Below are 17574 nucleotides of genomic sequence, written 5' to 3'. Positions count from 1 at the left end.
TTGTTTGTACCCACCCCAGCGTTTAATGCAGTGCTTGGCACATAGTAAGCACTCACCAAATACCATTGTTATTATCATTATATCTCCGGCTGCTGAACATTTTTTGTTTCCACCCGGCTTTCGGTTCCCCTATTTCAACCCTCCATAGAGCTGTTATTTCGGTATCCTGCTGTCATTCACTCTCCTCCCAAGTCTCATTCAGGGTAGTTGTGTTGAGGTGATTGTCTTCAGAGCAGATCTGCATTATCCTGTTCTGTCACTGATGTTGAGTAAAGCCCACAAATGACCCTGATGAAACAGTTCAAGAAGCAAGATACGGCACCCATGTGGGTTCCACATCTTGCAGTCGGAAAGGTTAGAAAGCGTTCTATTTCTGCCAACCTTTAGTTTTGTAATAATGATTATGGTATTTGTTGAGCGTTTACTATGTGCAAGGCACAGACTGAGCCCCCTCCTTCCTCTCTCCCTCCTCCCCCTCTGCATCCCCCCCACCTTACCTCCTTCCCTTCCCCACAGCACCTGTATATATGTATATATGTTTGTACATATTTATTACTCTATTTATTTTACTTGTACATATCTATTCTATTTATTTTATTTTGTTAATATGTTTGGTTTGATTCTCTGTCTCCCCCTTCTAGACTGTGAGCCCACTGATGGGTGGGGACCGTCTCTATATGTTGCCAACTTGTACTTCCCAAGCGCTTAGTACAGTGATCTGCACACAGTAAGCGCTCAATAAATACGATTGATTGATTGATTGATTGACTAAGCACCGGGGTGGATACAAGCAAATTGGGCTGAAGACAGTCCCTTGTCCCACGTGGGGCTCACAGTCTCAATCCCCATTTCACGGAAGAGGTAAGCGAGGCCCAGAGAAGTGAAATGACTTGCCCAAGGTTACACAGCAGACAAGTGGCAGAGCTGGGATTAAAATCCATAATCCTCTGACTCCCAAACCCATTGTCTATCCACTAGGCCATGCTGTGTCAGCGTGGGACAGCAGGCCTGGAAACTGATATTTACACGGCCACCGCCGTTTGAGAGTATTCTAGTCTCTTGATTGATTCTCCATCAATTAATCAATAGGTGTTATTTTTGGGGGAATTTACTATGTGCAGAGCACTATACTAAATCTTTGCTGACATGATCCATGCTATCAAGGAAGTTAGAGTCTGGTTGGAGAGGCAGATATTACTGCACTACTTTAAACAAATCACAGAGAGGGGAAGCAGCAGAGTATAAGGACCATTGCAGAGGTGGGATGAGTATCAGAGTGCTTAGAGGGGTGTGGACACAGTTTTATGCAGAAGGTAGAGAAAATAGGGTAGGGGGATGAGAAGTTAATCAATCAAGTAATAATAATAATAATAATGGTATTTGTTAAGTACTGTTCTAAGTGCTGGGGAGGTTACAAGGTGATCAGGTTGTCCCATGGGAGGCTCACAGTTTTAATCCCCATTTTACAGATGAGGTAACTGAGGCACAGAGAAGTGAAGTGACTTGCCCAAAGTCACACAGCTGACAGTTGGCAGTGCTGAGATTTGAACCCCTGACCTCTGACTCCAAAGCCTGTGCTCTTTCCACTGAGCCACACTGCTTCCAGCACTTAGAACAGTGAAAGCACTGTACGTAGTAAGTGCTTAACAAATAACATCATCATTATAATTATTATTATTATTATTACTTGTAATAAATGCAAGTAATTGTATTTATTGAGTGCTTACTGTGTGTACCAGCGTGGTTCAGTGGAAAGAGCACAGGCTTGAGAGTCAGAGGTCATGGGTTCTAATCCTCGCTCCGCCACATGTCTGCTGGGTGACCTTGGGCAAGCCACTTCACTTCTCTGAGCCTCAGTTACCTCATCTGTAAAATGGGGATTAAGACTGTGAGCCCCATGTGGGACAAACTGATCACCTTGTATCCCACCCCCCAGCTCTTAGAACAGTACTTCGCACATAGTAAGCACTTAACAAATGCCATATGTCTGCTGTGTGACCTGGGGCAAGTCACTTAACTTCTCTGAGCCTCAGTTACCTCATCTGTAAAATGGGGTTTAAGACTGTGAGCCCCACGTGGGACAACCTGATCACCTTGTATCCCCCTCCAGCGCTTAGAACAGTGCTTTGCACAGAGTAAGTGCTTAACAAATGCCATTATTATTATTTATTATTATTACTAAGTACTTGGGAGAGTCTCATAGAGCAGAGTTGGTAAACACCTTCCAGTGTTGTACTCTCCCAAATGCTTAGTACGGTGCTCTGCACACACAGTAAGCACTCAATAAATATGATTGAATGAATGAACCAGCTTAATCAGGGAAGGTTTTCTAGGAAAGATATGATTTTAGTACAGCACTGAAGATGGGGAGAATGGGACTGTGACACAAATGATAAATGCACATTCTAGCTCATCATGAACAGGGAACGTGTCTGCTAATTTTGTTGCATTGTACTCTCGCATATAATAATAATAATAATAGAATTTGTTAAGCACTTACTATGTGCAAAGCACTGTTCTAAGCGCTGGGGAGATATGAGGTGATCAGGTTGTCCCACGTGGGGCTCACAGTGTTCATCCCCATTTTCCAGATGAGGTAACTGAGGCCCAGAGAAGTTAAGTGACTTGCCCGAAGTCACACAGCTGACAGTTGGTGGAGCCGGGATTTGAACCCGTGACCTCTGACTCCAAAGCCCGGGCTCTTTCCACTGAGCCACGCTGCTTCAGCGTATGCTTAGTACAGTGCTCTGCCCATAGTAAGCAGCATGGCTCAGTGGAAAGAGCCCGGGCTTTGGAGTCAGAGGTCAGGGATTCAAATCCCGGCTCCGCCAATTGTCAGCTGTGTAACTTTGGGCAAGTCACTTCACTTCTCTGGGCCTCAGTTCCCTCATCTGTAAAATTAAGACTGTGAGCCCCCCATGGGACAACCTGATCACCTTGTAACCTCCCCAGTGCTTAGAACAGTGCTTTGCACATAGTAAGTGCTTAATAAATGCCATCATTATTATTATTTTAAATATCTTTATTGATTGATCGGGTGCCACTGGGGTGCAGTCATTTGTATACGGCAACTTTAATCACTCTTTCTCGGTCTTTGGATGATGCTCAGGGTCTACTGAGCTGAAAGAGTTTCCCAGAGGTGTTCATGGATCCAAGTACGTTGTTGCATTTTCCAGCATGACTGCCTAAAAGCAATTGAACAGAATCACGCCCACTACTCCTCCCTGCTTTATTTTCCTGCCAAAATAGAATGGAATGGGCAGGCAAACTTTGATCTGTCCTAGCCAGCCGTGCCATCGTGAAATAGTCCCAGGATGCTGATGGACTTTTCAAGGCTATCGTGTTTGCTCAGTAATATTCAGAGCCCCGTCTCGTAGTCGCACCTGGGGAGTTTCCAGTCCTCTACCCATCTCGACTAGGGGAGGGAGAATCAAGCAGAGACCTACCCATTTAATTCCTAGTTTGGCCAGTGGCTAGTGAGTGGAAGGTAATCTGCAGCAAGTCAAAACTCCCCTGCGCTGGGCAGCAGAGGCTTGGGAGAGAGTCGAGGGTGGAGACTCAGGTTGACTGCATGGAAGAGGCAATTGTAAACCACTTCTGGATTTTTACCAAGAAAACTCAATGGATACACTACCGGAACGATTGCAGGTGGAGGTGGGGTGTTCTGTGAGAGAGGTGTCTCCTTAGGGAAGCAGCATGGCTCAGTGGAAAGAGCCCAGGCTTTGGAGTCAGAGTTGATGGATTCAAATCCTGGCTCTGCCAATTGTTAGCTGTGTGACTTTGGGCAAGTCACTTAACTTCTCTGGGCCTCAGTTTCCTCATCTGTAAAATGGGGATTAAGACTGTGAGCCCCACATGGGACAACCGGATCACCTTATAACCTCCCCAGCGCTTAGAACAGTGCTTTGCACATAGTAAGTGCTTAATAAATGCCATTATTATTCATTCATTCATTCAATCATATTTATTGAGCGCTTACTGTGTGCAGAGCACTGTACTAAGTACAAGTTGGCAACATATAGAGACAGTCCCTAACCAACATTGGGCTCACATTATTATTATTATTATTATTATTATTATTATTATTACCATAATCCATAATTTATTTATTTAGAGTAGCGTCCGTCTCCCCCTCTAGACTGTAAGATCATTGTGGGCAGGGAAAGTGTCTATCAACTCTGTTGTATTGGATTCTCCCAAGCACTTAGTACAGTGCACACATTAAATGTTCAATAAATACCATTAATGATGATGATGACGGTGGTGCAATAGTTGCTTTCCAATAAGTAATTCAGGAGCAGATGATCATAAAGAAGCAGCATGGCCTTGCAGCAGGAGCACAGGCTTGGGAGTCAGAGATCGTGAGTTCTAATCCTGCCTCCGCCACTTGTCCGCTGTGTGACCATGGGCAAGTCACTTACCTTCTCTGTGCCTCAGTTACCTCATCTGTAAAATAGGGGTTGAAATGGTGAGCCCCATGTGGAACAACCTGATCACCTTGTAACTACCCCGGTGCTTAGAATAGTGCTTAGCACACAATAAGTGCTTAACAAATGCCATAATAATTATTATTATGTGTCGGAGAGGGCAAGGAAAGTGAGCTTGGATGGAGCAAGAAGTGGATGGTAAGTGGTATCATGAGTTGAGGGTAGTTTGGTGAGGTGCCTTGGGACCCAACAATAGGAGTTGGCAGTCGATCTCTTTGAATACATTTCTCCTGAAAGTTGACTCCCTTCTTAACAGGGAAAAAAAGACTGATGTAAATTTTCCAGCAAGCTTTCAGCCTTCCAGTTGGACAACTTGACAAGGACTTTTTTGGTATTGTAGCGAGCAGTTCAGATCATTTTCCAGCTATCTGTTCTTCCTTTCACAGGGCTCTGAAGGTACCCCAGGAAATCCAGGTCAAAGGGGCCGGTTGGGAAGAAAGGTAATGTCTTTCTCACCTTCCTGAGATGATTGTCTTACGGTCTGAGTGCTACACGTTTTACCATTCAAACAAAGAGACACGAATTCCAGGCTAAACAATTACTGGTAGACACAGAGTGCTCATGGAAGCAGCTGGGCCTAATGGATAGAGCACGGGCTTTGGAGTCAGAAAGACTTGTGCTCTAATCCCGGCTCTGCCACTTATCTGCTGCGTGACCTTGAGTGAGTCATTTACTTCTCTGTGCTTCTGTTACCTCATTGGTAAAGTGGGGATTAAGACTGGAAGCTTCATTCATTCGTTCATTCACTCATTCAATCGCATTTATTGAGCGCTTACTGTGTGCAGAGCACTGTACTAAGCACTTGGGAAGTACAAGTTGGCAACATATAGACACCCTACAGTGGACTTACAGTCTAGAAGCTTCATTAGAGAAACACCGTGGCTCAGTGGAAAGAGCACGGGCTTGGGAGTCAGAGGTCATGGGTTCTAATCCTGGCTCCGCCACGTGTCTGCTGTGTGACCTTGGGCAAGTCGCTTAACTTCTCAGAGCCTCAGTTACCTCATCTGTAAAATGGGGATGAAGACTGTGAGCCCCACGTGGGGCAACCTGATCACCTTGTATCCCCCGAGCGCTTAGAACAGTGCTTTGCACATAGTAAGCGCTTAACAAATGTCATCATTATTATCGTTATGTGGGACAGGGACTGTGTCCAATCTGGTTAGCTTGTATCTACCCCAGCGCTTAATACAGTGCCTGGCACACAGTAAGCCCTTAACAAATACCATAAAAGAAAAAAACAACAGGTGGGTTTCGGTGAACAATAATAATAATAATAATGGCATTTATTAGGCGCTTACTATGTGCAAAGCACTGTTTTAAGTGCTGGTAGATGAGTGTTTAATTCCCAGTAGGACTAACATAAATTAAAGACGATGGTCCTATTCTTGATCCTCCAGAAGCTGCTTATCCAGCATCTGCCCTTCTCCTCAATTCCCTCCCACCCCCTGAGGGGTAGCCAGTTGTCCAGTTGTCCAGCAGACAGTCTGGCTTCCAGCTGGTCGGTCCCCTGACAGTAGCGTTACAGCCCCAGAAGTCTTTATATCCAGGATTTTTATTTTCAGTGCCAAACCTCCATCCTGCTCTGCTGCCTGCCAGGTTCTGCTGCTTGGACACGCTGCCCCTATGCAAAGGGATCTTGGAAGGGAATGAAAGGTCCCTGAAGCAAAGCGGGGGGCACAGGGGGCTCCCTGGAGAAACATGGCTTTGAGTGGGCTGCCATATAATGGTCCTAATGACGTCATTATAATAATAATGATGGTATTTGTTAAGCACTATGTGCAAAGCACTGTTCTAAGCGCTGGGGGAATACAAGGTGATCAGGTTGTCCCACGTGGGGCTGACAGTCTTAATCCCCATTTTACAGATGAGGGAACTGAAGCACAGAGAAGTTTTTTTAGCATTTATTAAGCACTTATTATGTGCAGAGCACTGTTCTAAGCGCTGGGGAGGTTACAAGGTGATCAGGTTATCCCACGGGGGGCTCTATTATCCCCATTTAGCAGATGAGGTAACTGAGGCACAGAGAAGTTAAGTGACTTGTCCAATGTCACACAGCTGACAATTGGCAGAGTGGGAATTTGAACCCACGACCTCTGACTCCAAATCCTGTGCTCTTTTCACTGAGCCGTGCTGCTTCTCTGTGCTATTCCACATACCCCAAACAGAGGATGTGACATCATGGGGACTTTCTTGTCCAGTGTCCGCCAGGCCTGTTGAGGTTGTGTGCGGGATTTTGTTTTTCTTAATGGTATTTGTTAAGTGCTTACTATGCGCCAGGCGCTGTGGTAGATATAAGCAAATCAGGTTGAATGCAGTCCCTGTCCCACATGGGGCTCACAGTCTTACTCCCCATTTTACAGATGAGGGAACTGAGGCACAGAGAAGTTAAGTGACTTGACCGTAAGCTTGTCTCCGGACTGTCGGCTCATCGCGAGCAGGGAATGTGTCTGTTCATTATGTTAGTATATTGTATCATATTGTACTCTCCCAAATGCTTAGTACAGTGCTTCACACACGGTAAGCGGTCAATAAATTTGATTGAATGAATGAATGAACTTGCCCAAGGTCACATAGCAGGTGAGAGTCAGAGCCGGGATTAGAACCCAGGTCCTGCTGACTCCCAGGTTGAATGAATGAATAGGCCATGGTGCTTCTTTGTGGCTTCTTTGGGGAATTTCTCCCCTTGCTGATAACTCCTTCAGAGCATGAGTTGGAACAGGAGAAAAAAGTTAAATTAAAATCAATCCATTCCGTGTCTACTGACGCTACTGGGCTCTCCCAAACACCTAGCAGAGTGTTCTGCCCACAGCAACCACTCACTAATACTAATAATTGGCTGATTTGCTCCTGTTCAGAGGTTTGGTAGAAAATAAGGGTAGCTATAATAAGGCTTGAGGATTAGTTCTGAATTTAAATTACTTCCATTTTTCCTCATCCAAATGCTCTGGAGTTAATCAAGTTAATCGTCTCTTTACCATACAGTGACAAGTCGAACAGAGACCAGGTGGATTTTTCTCTATGTTTAAACTCATTTGACATTTACTTGGTGAAAGAATAATATCTGTTTATGTGCTGGGTTGTTTTCTCAGGACACCATAATGAAAATTCATCTCGCAGAGATCAGGGGCTTTAGGTTTTAGCATTTTTGACCGGCCCTAGAAAAAATGTTGCCCGAAGTTTAAGTTACTGGTATCATGGGTTGGTGAAGAGGGTAGCTGTTTATCCTTTCCACCAATGGTACCATCTCCAATGTTTTTGGAGCCCTTAACTTCCTGGGCCCATCTGTCAAAGAATACTTGACAGTATTTGAGCAAATTTTGCTTCCTAATCTGAAAAATAATCCCCACCAATGAATGATCTCTTCAGTCCCCAAGTCCTTTTGCGTTTGAAAGCAAAAGGTAATGTCAACATAGTCAGTCTTCACCCTAAATCAGCCAGATTAGGAAAGAGAAACTGTGGTCAGCATCCAAAAGGAAATGATTTACAGCTCTCTGGGCTCGAGACTACTGTATGTTTCTCAGCTGCCTGATGCCAGTTCTGATTTTTTTCTTTGTATTAGTTCCATTACCAAGAATGGGTTAGGAAGGACCCCGCTGCCAGGAAGTTAATAACGTCATTTATGTCTCTTTAAGAGCGGTCTCATTTTCAGGCAAGACACCAAGAGAACATTACGGAAAACAGAGGGAACCTGGATTTGAGAGGGATATAAAATGACATGAGTAATGTTTTAGAAAGAATTCACTAATAGCTTTCATTAAACCCCTCGATGACACTGTCGCCCATGACTAATGAATCGGTGATTGCGAAATGGGGAAAAATTGACCCCTTTGTATTAAGTCCATTTCGGTGACTGCAGGAAAGAGCTCAGTGGGTATGCGATTTTCTTACACCCAAGAGAGCCCATCACAATGTGACTGCCCTGGCAACAGGAAAACCATTTGGAAATAAAATGACAGGCAAACATCCCTGGCTTTGCTTTGTCCAAATGAATTTTCACTGCTCCATCTTTAGGGAGTGTTTGAAAGCAAAGTTGGAGCAAATATGCCATTTATAAAATTGTCATTTATGGAATAGCTTCTGAAGTGATTCAGGAGCTTGGTACGAACAACTTTTGAACTCACAGACGAATCTTTCCTCGCTTTTCATTTCCCCACTCTAATGGCACAAACAGGGAGAAAAGGGCCAGATGGGACCAGCCGGGGAAGTCGGAAGCACAGGACCTCCTGGCCAGCTTGGGGAAAGCGGTCCAAAAGGAGCCAGAGGAACTAGGGGCCCTGCGGTTAGTATGTGTTTACTTTCCAGGGTTGCGTATCTCTAACCACAGATGGAAAAGAAAATGTGCGTCCAACTCCCCAGAACACATCCCTTGATGAACTTTGCAGGGAAGGCAGTCTTTCCACTGGTTGCATTAGCCCCTCTGTGGCATTGGGAATTCTGGGCGCCAAGCCTGCTACTTCTGTGGCTTAGTCGTTTTTGTTGGTGATAAGCAGAAGGAACAAAACTCACTCAGAAAATTTAAAATAAAATACAAACTAATATAAAACACAATTAGAGCTATTCCACGTTGAAAGAGGCACAGATCTGAGGATCAGCTTAGTAGAGGAATTATCTTGAGACCTTCCCTGACTAAGCCCTCCTTTCCTCTTCTCCCACTCCCTTCTGAGTCACCCTGACTTGCTCCCTTTATTCATCCTCCCTCCCAGCCTCACAGCACTTATTTATTTATTTATGTATATTAATGTCTGTCTCCCCCACTAGACTGTAAGCTCATTGAGGGCAGGAAATGTGACTGTTTATTGTTGCATTGTACTCCTTCAAGCGCTCAGTTACAGAGCTCTGCACACAAGTGCTTGCTTGATCAATAAGATTGAGTGAATGAATTTTAGTATCGGAAAAGCCATGGGCTCTGAATGGCAACAATACCTTGTTATAAAAATGTGGACGCCACTGGTTTCTCCTGATTCTTTGACTCCAAGTGTATTTTATTGGGCTTATTGACAAGTAGTCTCAACAGAATTCAAATCCATCTTTAAACTCCAGTAACAGAAATTAGGATTACAGTTTCAGCAGGTCTATCCCTGCTCAGACACTCAGGGGAAACTGAAAGCCTACAGGGTAAGGCCCATTTAACATTCCAAAATGTTCTCCAAAACATTGCTGGATTTTGCTTTGAAGTTGTTTCATTAAACACCAGTGATCGTTATGTAATCGAATAGAAGAGTCATCTCAAATTAAATTCAAAGCATTATACCTTCTTATACCCAAGATTACTTTTTCTTCCCTCCCTTTGGCAAGTGACTCTTCTTATAAGGCCTGAATGTCTTTGGCCAAGACCCTTCCACACTCAACACTTCATTCTTTTAATTTTTCTGCAGTGAGCAATGTGGTATCTGCATTTTGTAAATCACTATGAAGTTATTTTATTCGGCTGTGGTCTTATTTTCCCTAAAAACCGCATCACTAAATGCATCTAACAGCTCAGGGAGCAACATGACTCCACATTGTTCCTCTGTCTGAATAATAAGCATTTAGGAAGGCATAATAATAATAATAATAATAGCATTTGTTAAGTACTTTACTATGTGCCAGGCACTGTACTAAGCGCTGGGGTGGATACAGAGAAATCAGGTTGGACACCCACTATTTTCTGAATAGACTTCAGAAAAAGACTTCCTTAAAAATATGCTCTCAACTGGTTGAATCATGTGGGCAGTTATCTGAAATTGAGTAGCTGAATGCTGATCTGTGGATGTACACTTCATTTCTTTTAAATGGAGGATTATCTGATTTTATAAGAAACATACAGACCCATAATTCTAAAATGTTGCCAGAATACTGATGTTTTCCCCAGAAGTAAACAAAAAAGCGCATTTTTGGCTCCTGGAAGAAGAGACTAGTGTTTGCCAACTAAGAATGAAGGTGAAGAACTATAGTTGTTTTCACAATTCAGAGTAGGTATACCAAGCCATTAGAAGTTCAAAAATAACCTTTATAAAAGAGTTGATAACTCTCTGTGAGGAATTAAATGGTATTGTTGGGGACTGATTTTTCACTTTGCCTCACAGGGGCCGTTAGGATCAATGGGTCCTGAAGGAGAACCAGGAATTCCAGGATATGGGGTGAGTACTTTTATTACCAAAAATTTACAAACATGTGAGTGAATATTTATGAACTAAAAAAGGACATTACTGATCATTTCACAAGTAGAGATTATTTTTACTCAGTATCTATGAATAGATGTGGTTATCTTAAAATGAAGATTTGAAATACCCATTGACATTTCCAGTGTGTTCGTTTGGCCTGTAACTCCCTCTCCCAATTGTTTTTATAATAATAATGATGATCGTATTTGTTAAGCGCTTACTGTGTGCAAAGCACTATTCTAAGCACTGGGGAGATACAAGGTGATCAGGTTGCCCCACGGGGTGCTCACAGTCTTAATCCCCATTTTACAGATGAGGGAACTGAGGCCCAGAGAAGTTAAGTGACTTGCCCAAAGTCACACAGCTGACAATTGGCGGAGCCGGGATTTGAACCCATGACCTCTGACTCCAAAGCCCATGCTCTTTCCGCTGAGCCACGCTGCTTCTCTTTTTTTGTTTTGTTTTTTTAATTCTGCCCTAGAAAGGAACATAAGGACAAAATTTCACTATTAAATAAATGACTTGTTTGGGCCACATGAAATCCCCAGCAGAATCCATTTGAAATTTTAAACATTTTTAAACATTTGTTCATTTAAATAAAAGAAATGAATTACAGATGCGTACATGAGTGCTGCGGGGCTAGAAGTGGGGATGAATAAAGGGAGCACATCAGGGCAACACAGGAGGAAGTGGAGAAGAGGAATGGAGGGCTTAGTCAGGGAAGACCTCTTGGAGGAGATTTGTCTTGCTTTGAAAGAGAGGAAAGTAACTGTTTGTCGGACATGAGGAGGGAGGGCGTTCCTGGCCAGAGGCAGGAGGTGAGCAAGAAATCAGTGATGAGATAGATAAGATTGGGGTACAGCGAGAAGGGTAGCATTAGAGGAGTGAAGAGTGTGACCTGGGTTGTAGTAGCAATTTACCGAGGTGAAAGAGGAGGGGGCAAGGTGAATGAATCCCACATGAGGCTCACAGTCTTAATCCCCATTTTACAGATGAGAGAACTGAAGCACAGAGAAGTGATATGACTTGCCCAAGGTCACACAGCAGACAAGCGGTGGAGCTGGAACTAGAACCCAGGTCCTTCTGATTCTCAGGCCCGTGCTCTATCCATTAGGCCTCACAGCTTTGCTGCATGGCTACATAAAGTTGATTTTCCCATCGTCTCTTTCATTCACTCAGTCTTATTTATTGAACACTTACTGCCCACAATAAGCTCACAGTCTATAATAATAATAATAATAATGATGGCATTTGTTAAGCGCTTACTATGTGCAAAGCACTGTTCTAAGTGGTGGGGAGGATACAAGGTGATCAGGTTGTCCCACGGGGGGCTCACAGTCTTCATTCCCATTTTACAGATGAGGGAACTGAGGCACAGGGAAGTGAAGTGACTTGCCCAAGATCACACAGCTGACAATTGGCAGAGCCGGGATTTGAACCCATGACCTCTGACTCCCAAGCCTGTGCTCTTTCCACTGAGCCACGCTGCTTCTCTAGAGGGTCTTGGGTAAAGGAGGCACCTTAAGTCTTCTGTGTCACCACTGTCACCCTCTAGACTGTGAGCCCGTTGTTGGGTATATGTTGCCAACTTGTACTTCCCAAGCGCTTAGTACAGTGCTGTGCACACAATAAACGCTCAATAAATATGATTGAATGAATGAAAGAAGAGGTAGCTATCTGGCTGGCAATGATCAATGGTATTTACCGAGCGTCTACTTTGTGCAGAGCACTGTACTACACTGGAGAAGCAGTAAGGCCTAGTGGACAGAGCCCAGGCCTGTGAATCAGAAGGACCTGGGTTCTCAGCGTGGCTCAGTGGAAAGAGCTCGAGCTTTGGAGTCAGAGGTCATGGGTTCAAATCCCTACTCCGCCAATTGTCAGCTGTGTCACCTTGGGCAAGCCACTTCACTTCTCTGGGCCTCAGTTACCTCATCTGTAAAATGAGGATTAAGACTGTGAGCCCACCGTGGGACAACCTGATCACTTTGTAACCTCCCCAGCGCTTAGAACAGTGCTTTGCACATAGTAAGCGCTTAATAAATGCCATTATTATTATCATTATTATTATTATTATTATTATTATTATTATTGTTATTCTCATCCCGGCTCCACCACTTGGCTACCGGATGAACCTGGGCAAGACACTTCAGCTCTCCTTTATCTCTCTCCTGCAGTTACCACCCCGTCCCATTCTTTGAGCAAAGAAGTGTCTTTGCTTTGAGGTTGGTGGACATACGGCCGAAACCATTTACATTAAAGAAAATCAGGGTTCTCATTTAGAGAAGTGCCAATAATAACTTCGACTATTTTGGGGTGGCTTCAAGTGCTGAAGGAGGAGGGAGAGCAGATGTGTGGGTCAGGATAATGGGGAGGATGAGGCTATGAGAAGAAAAGGAGTGGAGGTTGAGGGGTGAATGGAAGGTAATGCTTAGAGGTGAGTGAAGAGAGAGGGGAGTAAGTTTTGGGGAGTGGTAAGAAAGGGGTGTCTAGGGATGGGTGAGGGGAAAATGAAGCTACAAGGTGAAATAAAGAGGTTGCTAGGAAGAACATCCCCTCCAAGAGGCCTTCCGTGACGAAGCCCCCCTTTCCTCTTCTCCCACCCCCTTCATAATAATGATGGCATTCATTAAGCGCTTACTATGTGCAAAGCACTGTTCTAAGCGCTGGGGAGGTTACAAGGTGATCAGGTTGTCCCATGGGGACAGTCTTAATCCCCATTTTACAGATGAGGTAATTGAAGCACAGAGAAGTTAAGTGACTTGCCCAAAGTCACACAGCTGACAAGTGGTGGAGCCGAGATTTGAACCAGGACCTCTGACCTGACTTGCTCCCTTTGTTCATCCCCTCTCCCAGACCCAAAGCACATATTTACATATCTGTAATTTATTTGTTTATATTAATACCTGTCTCACCCTCTCTACACTGTAACCTTTTTGCGATCAGGGAACATGTCTGTTTATTGTTGTATTGTATTCTCCCAAGAGCTTAGTACAGTGCTCTGCACACAGTAAGCACTCAATAAATACAACTGAATGAGAGAAAGTGAAGTGCGGGAACTGTCCCTGATTAAGCCGTCTTTTCCCCTACTTTTCCCCTTCGATCTGTGACCTTTGGACATTTGCTATTTGCCCTTCTCCCAACCCCACAACTCTTACGCACATATCTTTAAATTATGTGTACTCATTTATTCATATTTAAATCTGTCTCCCCACTAAACTGTAAACTGGTAATGGACAGGGAATGTCTCTGCTAATTCTGTGGTTTAGTACTCTCCCAAGTGCTTAGCACAGTGCTCGGCACACAGTAGGCACTCAATAAATACGATTGATTGATTAAGCCATAGGGTAAAGAACAAATGAAGCTGGAGATGACGGGGAGGGTAAGGATGGTGGATAAGGGTGAGAAAGAAGTGGGGAGTGGGTGGGTAGTGAAGCTGTGATGTAAAAGGTTCCCCCTTTTAGACTGTGAGCCCACTGTTGGATAGGGACTGTCTCTATATGTTGCCAACTTGTACTTCCCAAGTGCTTAGTACAGTGCTCTGCACACAGTAAGTGCTCAATAAATATGATTGATTGATTGATTGATTGACATGGGGAATAGGTGAGAAGCAGGAATGGAGGGAGAAAGTGCTATCAATCAATCAATGGTTTTTATTGAATGCTTGCTGTGTGCGGAGCACTGTATGAGGTCCTTGGAAGAATTCTTTTATGCCGTTGAGTCGTTTCCAACCCATAGCGACACCACAGACACATCTCCCCCAGAACTCCCTGCTCTCCATCTGCAATCATTCTGGTAGTGGATCCATAGAGTTTTCTTGGTAAAAATACAGAAGTGGTTTGCCATTGCCACCTTCTGCGCAGTAAACTCGAGTCCCCACTCTCGACTCTCTCCCAAGCCGCTGCTGCCCAGCATGGGTGAGTTTTGATTTTTAGCAGATTGCCTTCCACTCGCCAGCCACTGCCCAAGCTAGGAATGGAATGAGTCGGCCTCTTCTTGAGTCTCCCTCCTGTAGCTGAGACTGGTAGAGGACTGGAAACTTTCCAGGTGCAACCCTGAGAATGGGTTTGGAAGAGTACAATGCAATAAAGTTGATAGGCGTGATCCCTGAGGTTCCTGAGGAAGCAGTATGGGATGATGGGAAAAAGCAAAGAGAGGGCTGTGATGTATAGGAGAACTCTGTCTCTCCATTTTTGAACTTCTCTATATGTGTTTTCCTCGTCTCATCACTTGACTTACTGACTTTGTGTCTTTTAATCCTTCTCAGAAGACATGTCCAACCTTTGATTATTTTTGTTACTCTCTTCTGAACTGTCTCTGGTTTCTCCACATCCTTCTTAAAGACTTTTTAGACTGTGAGCCCACTGTTGGGTAGGGACTGTCTCTATATGTTGCCAACTTGTACTTCCCAAGCGCTTAGTACAGTGCTCTGCACACAGTAAGCGCTCAATAAATACGATTGATTGATTGGTCCTTCTTAAAGTGCGGTAGCCAAGACACAAGTGAAATGAGTCCCATTTTTGTTACTGTTATTAATGACATGTTAAACCATTGCGGTATTATGCTCTACTTGCCCTCATACTGGACATTTCCAGGGGGAATGTGTGAATTTTCATTCATTTGTTTTCCCGTTCTTAGGGTCACCAAGGTCAACCGGGACCTTCTGGCTTGCCAGGACCTAAAGGAGAAAAAGTATGTTCATCACCATTTTGTTTCTTGCCTCTGAAATGGTCGAGTTTGAGCAAAGAATTCATTAATTATCTCCCCAAAGTGTCAGCAACATCAAAAAGAAAAGGATGGGGGCTGATTTTTCCTATTACTAGGGAACTTCAAATATCAGAGGAAAGAAACCATAAAATGCAGAGCATATATGCTTGGAATAAAGCTAGGAATGACTGTTCACCGCTCTGAAGTCAAACCTTTTGTACAGTGGGTAATATTTTAGGTGCATGCAACATCCCATTGCTGGGATCAAAGGCACATGGTGAGACACTAAACTCCTTTTCAAAACAAATTCAAAACAGTTTCACAAGTAAATTAGGTCAAGTAATGTCTGCAGAAATCTGACTTACAAAGTTATTTTCAGTGCAGAAACAGCAAAGATTTCTGATCATTTGGGATAACCACAGTCGTACAGTTGATTGATTTACGGCAGTTTGAGAAACCTGACATTTCACCGATAGCGTTCCTGCTGCATACCTTCTCTGTAACTGAAGCAAATCTAACAGGTTTAATGCCAAACACGTTCACATTAAGACCCCATACACAGTGGTATGTGCCCTTTATTGTTTAAGTAAAACTGCCTGTGCTCAAAAGCAAACCAGATTGTACCATTTCCCTGGCCCCTAAGCACTACTAGGTTTTATTCCACCCACAAAGGATTTTTGTCATGTCATTTCTATTCTAGGGTTTCCCGGGAGAGGACAGCAGATCACGGGGACCACCTGGGGCTCTAGGTGAACCAGTAGGTCTTTTTTCTTAATGCATCAAAATAAAGCACAATGCAATGGATTCCCAATCTCCGTAGCCTTTCCGGGGCTGCATGGGATGTCAACAATAGCTTCGTATCATCATTTAATGACTCGAATGAGGATATAAAGTGTGGAGATATGGGAGGTCCGAGGTGAGATGGGGTGGAGGGGGGAACTCACAGAAGTAAGGGTTACTGTGGTTTGGGGGAGGAGAGAAGCTCTATTTCTGCCATCTTTCTGCCTCAGCTCTTGGCCTCCATGGGTCTTGGATACACGACGGATGTGGAAGGTGAGCCTGAGCCCATAAGGACACAATCCACTCACTCTCCTATTGGGCTCCAGTTCCAGCTCCACACTGGGCCAGTGCTTGTGGTAGCTGCAATTCCGATTCCTGATTTCATGATCCCCTTTTTACCCTTCCAGCCCTTATTCAAGCTTTTCTTTTTATTCCCTCCTTGTCTTGCTTTTGTTCCCCCATATTAGGAAGGGAGTCCTCTAGTAAGCTCATTTTCTTTTTCTTTCTTTTCTTTCAAGTGCTTATCTGTGTGTCAAACACTGTTCTAAGCATTGGGGTAGATACAAGTTAATTGGGAAGCAGCGTGGCTCAGTGGGAAAAGTATAGGCTTGGGAGACAGAGGTCATGGGTTCTAATCCCGGCTCCACCACTTGACAGCTGTGTGACTTTGGGCAAGTCACTTAACTTCTCTGGGCCTCAGTTACCTCATCTGTAAAATGGGAATTAAGATCGTGAGCCCTACATGGGACAACCTGATCACCTTGTATCCCCCCAGCGCTTAGAACAGTGCTTTGCACATAGTAAGTGCTTAACAAATACCACCATTATTATTATTAATTAGGGTGGAGGCAGTCCCTGTCCCAAATGGGGCTCACGGTCTGGAAATGTGACTGCTAATTCTTTTGTATTGTACTCTCCCAGGTGCTTAGTAATAATAAAGATGGTATTTGTTAAGCACTGTCCTAAGAACTGGGGTAGATACAAGGTAATCAGGTTGTCCCACATGGGGCTCACAGTCTTAATCCTCATTTTACAGATGAGTTAACTGAGGCCCAGAAAAGTTAAGTGACTTGCCCAAGGTCACACAGCTGATAAGTGGCGGAGCCAGATTAGAACCCACAACCTCTGACTTCCAAGCCCATGCTCTTTTCACTAAGTCACGCTTCTTCTCACATAGTAAGTGCTCAGTACAGTCCTCTGTATATAGTAAGCGTCAATAAATATGATTGATTGATGGAGATACATGCTAAATAGGCCCACATTTTTCTATTACATCACCCTTCCCCTCAGCTATTACGGTTGTGCTGGCTAAGCTTATTATCTAGCCACAGGTATTTACCTGGTATTTCCTGGAAAACCTAAAAAAGGACAATGGAGACAGTCTGTTCAATTTCAGGACTGACCCACTAGAATGTGGTGACATCAAATCACCTAAGTAGGCCATGTCAAATGTGTTTTCA

General features: G+C 44.0%; 1 protein-coding gene across 1 annotated transcript in view; it reads left to right on the top strand.

Moving 5' to 3' along the window:
* Positions 1-17574, top strand: part of COL24A1 (collagen type XXIV alpha 1 chain) — a 500281-nt gene that overhangs the window by 351227 nt on the left and 131480 nt on the right. Inside the window, exons 38-42 of the mRNA XM_038745410.1 lie at positions 4874-4927; positions 8659-8766; positions 10553-10606; positions 15266-15319; positions 16035-16091. Coding sequence (XP_038601338.1) covers positions 4874-4927; positions 8659-8766; positions 10553-10606; positions 15266-15319; positions 16035-16091 — 327 coding nt within the window. The remainder of the gene's footprint in view (positions 1-4873; positions 4928-8658; positions 8767-10552; positions 10607-15265; positions 15320-16034; positions 16092-17574) is intronic.

The sequence above is a fragment of the Tachyglossus aculeatus genome, chromosome 4 (assembly GCF_015852505.1).
Source record: "Tachyglossus aculeatus isolate mTacAcu1 chromosome 4, mTacAcu1.pri, whole genome shotgun sequence".
Lineage (NCBI taxonomy): Eukaryota > Metazoa > Chordata > Mammalia > Monotremata > Tachyglossidae > Tachyglossus > Tachyglossus aculeatus.
This window is presented reverse-complemented; position numbering and strand designations above follow the sequence as displayed.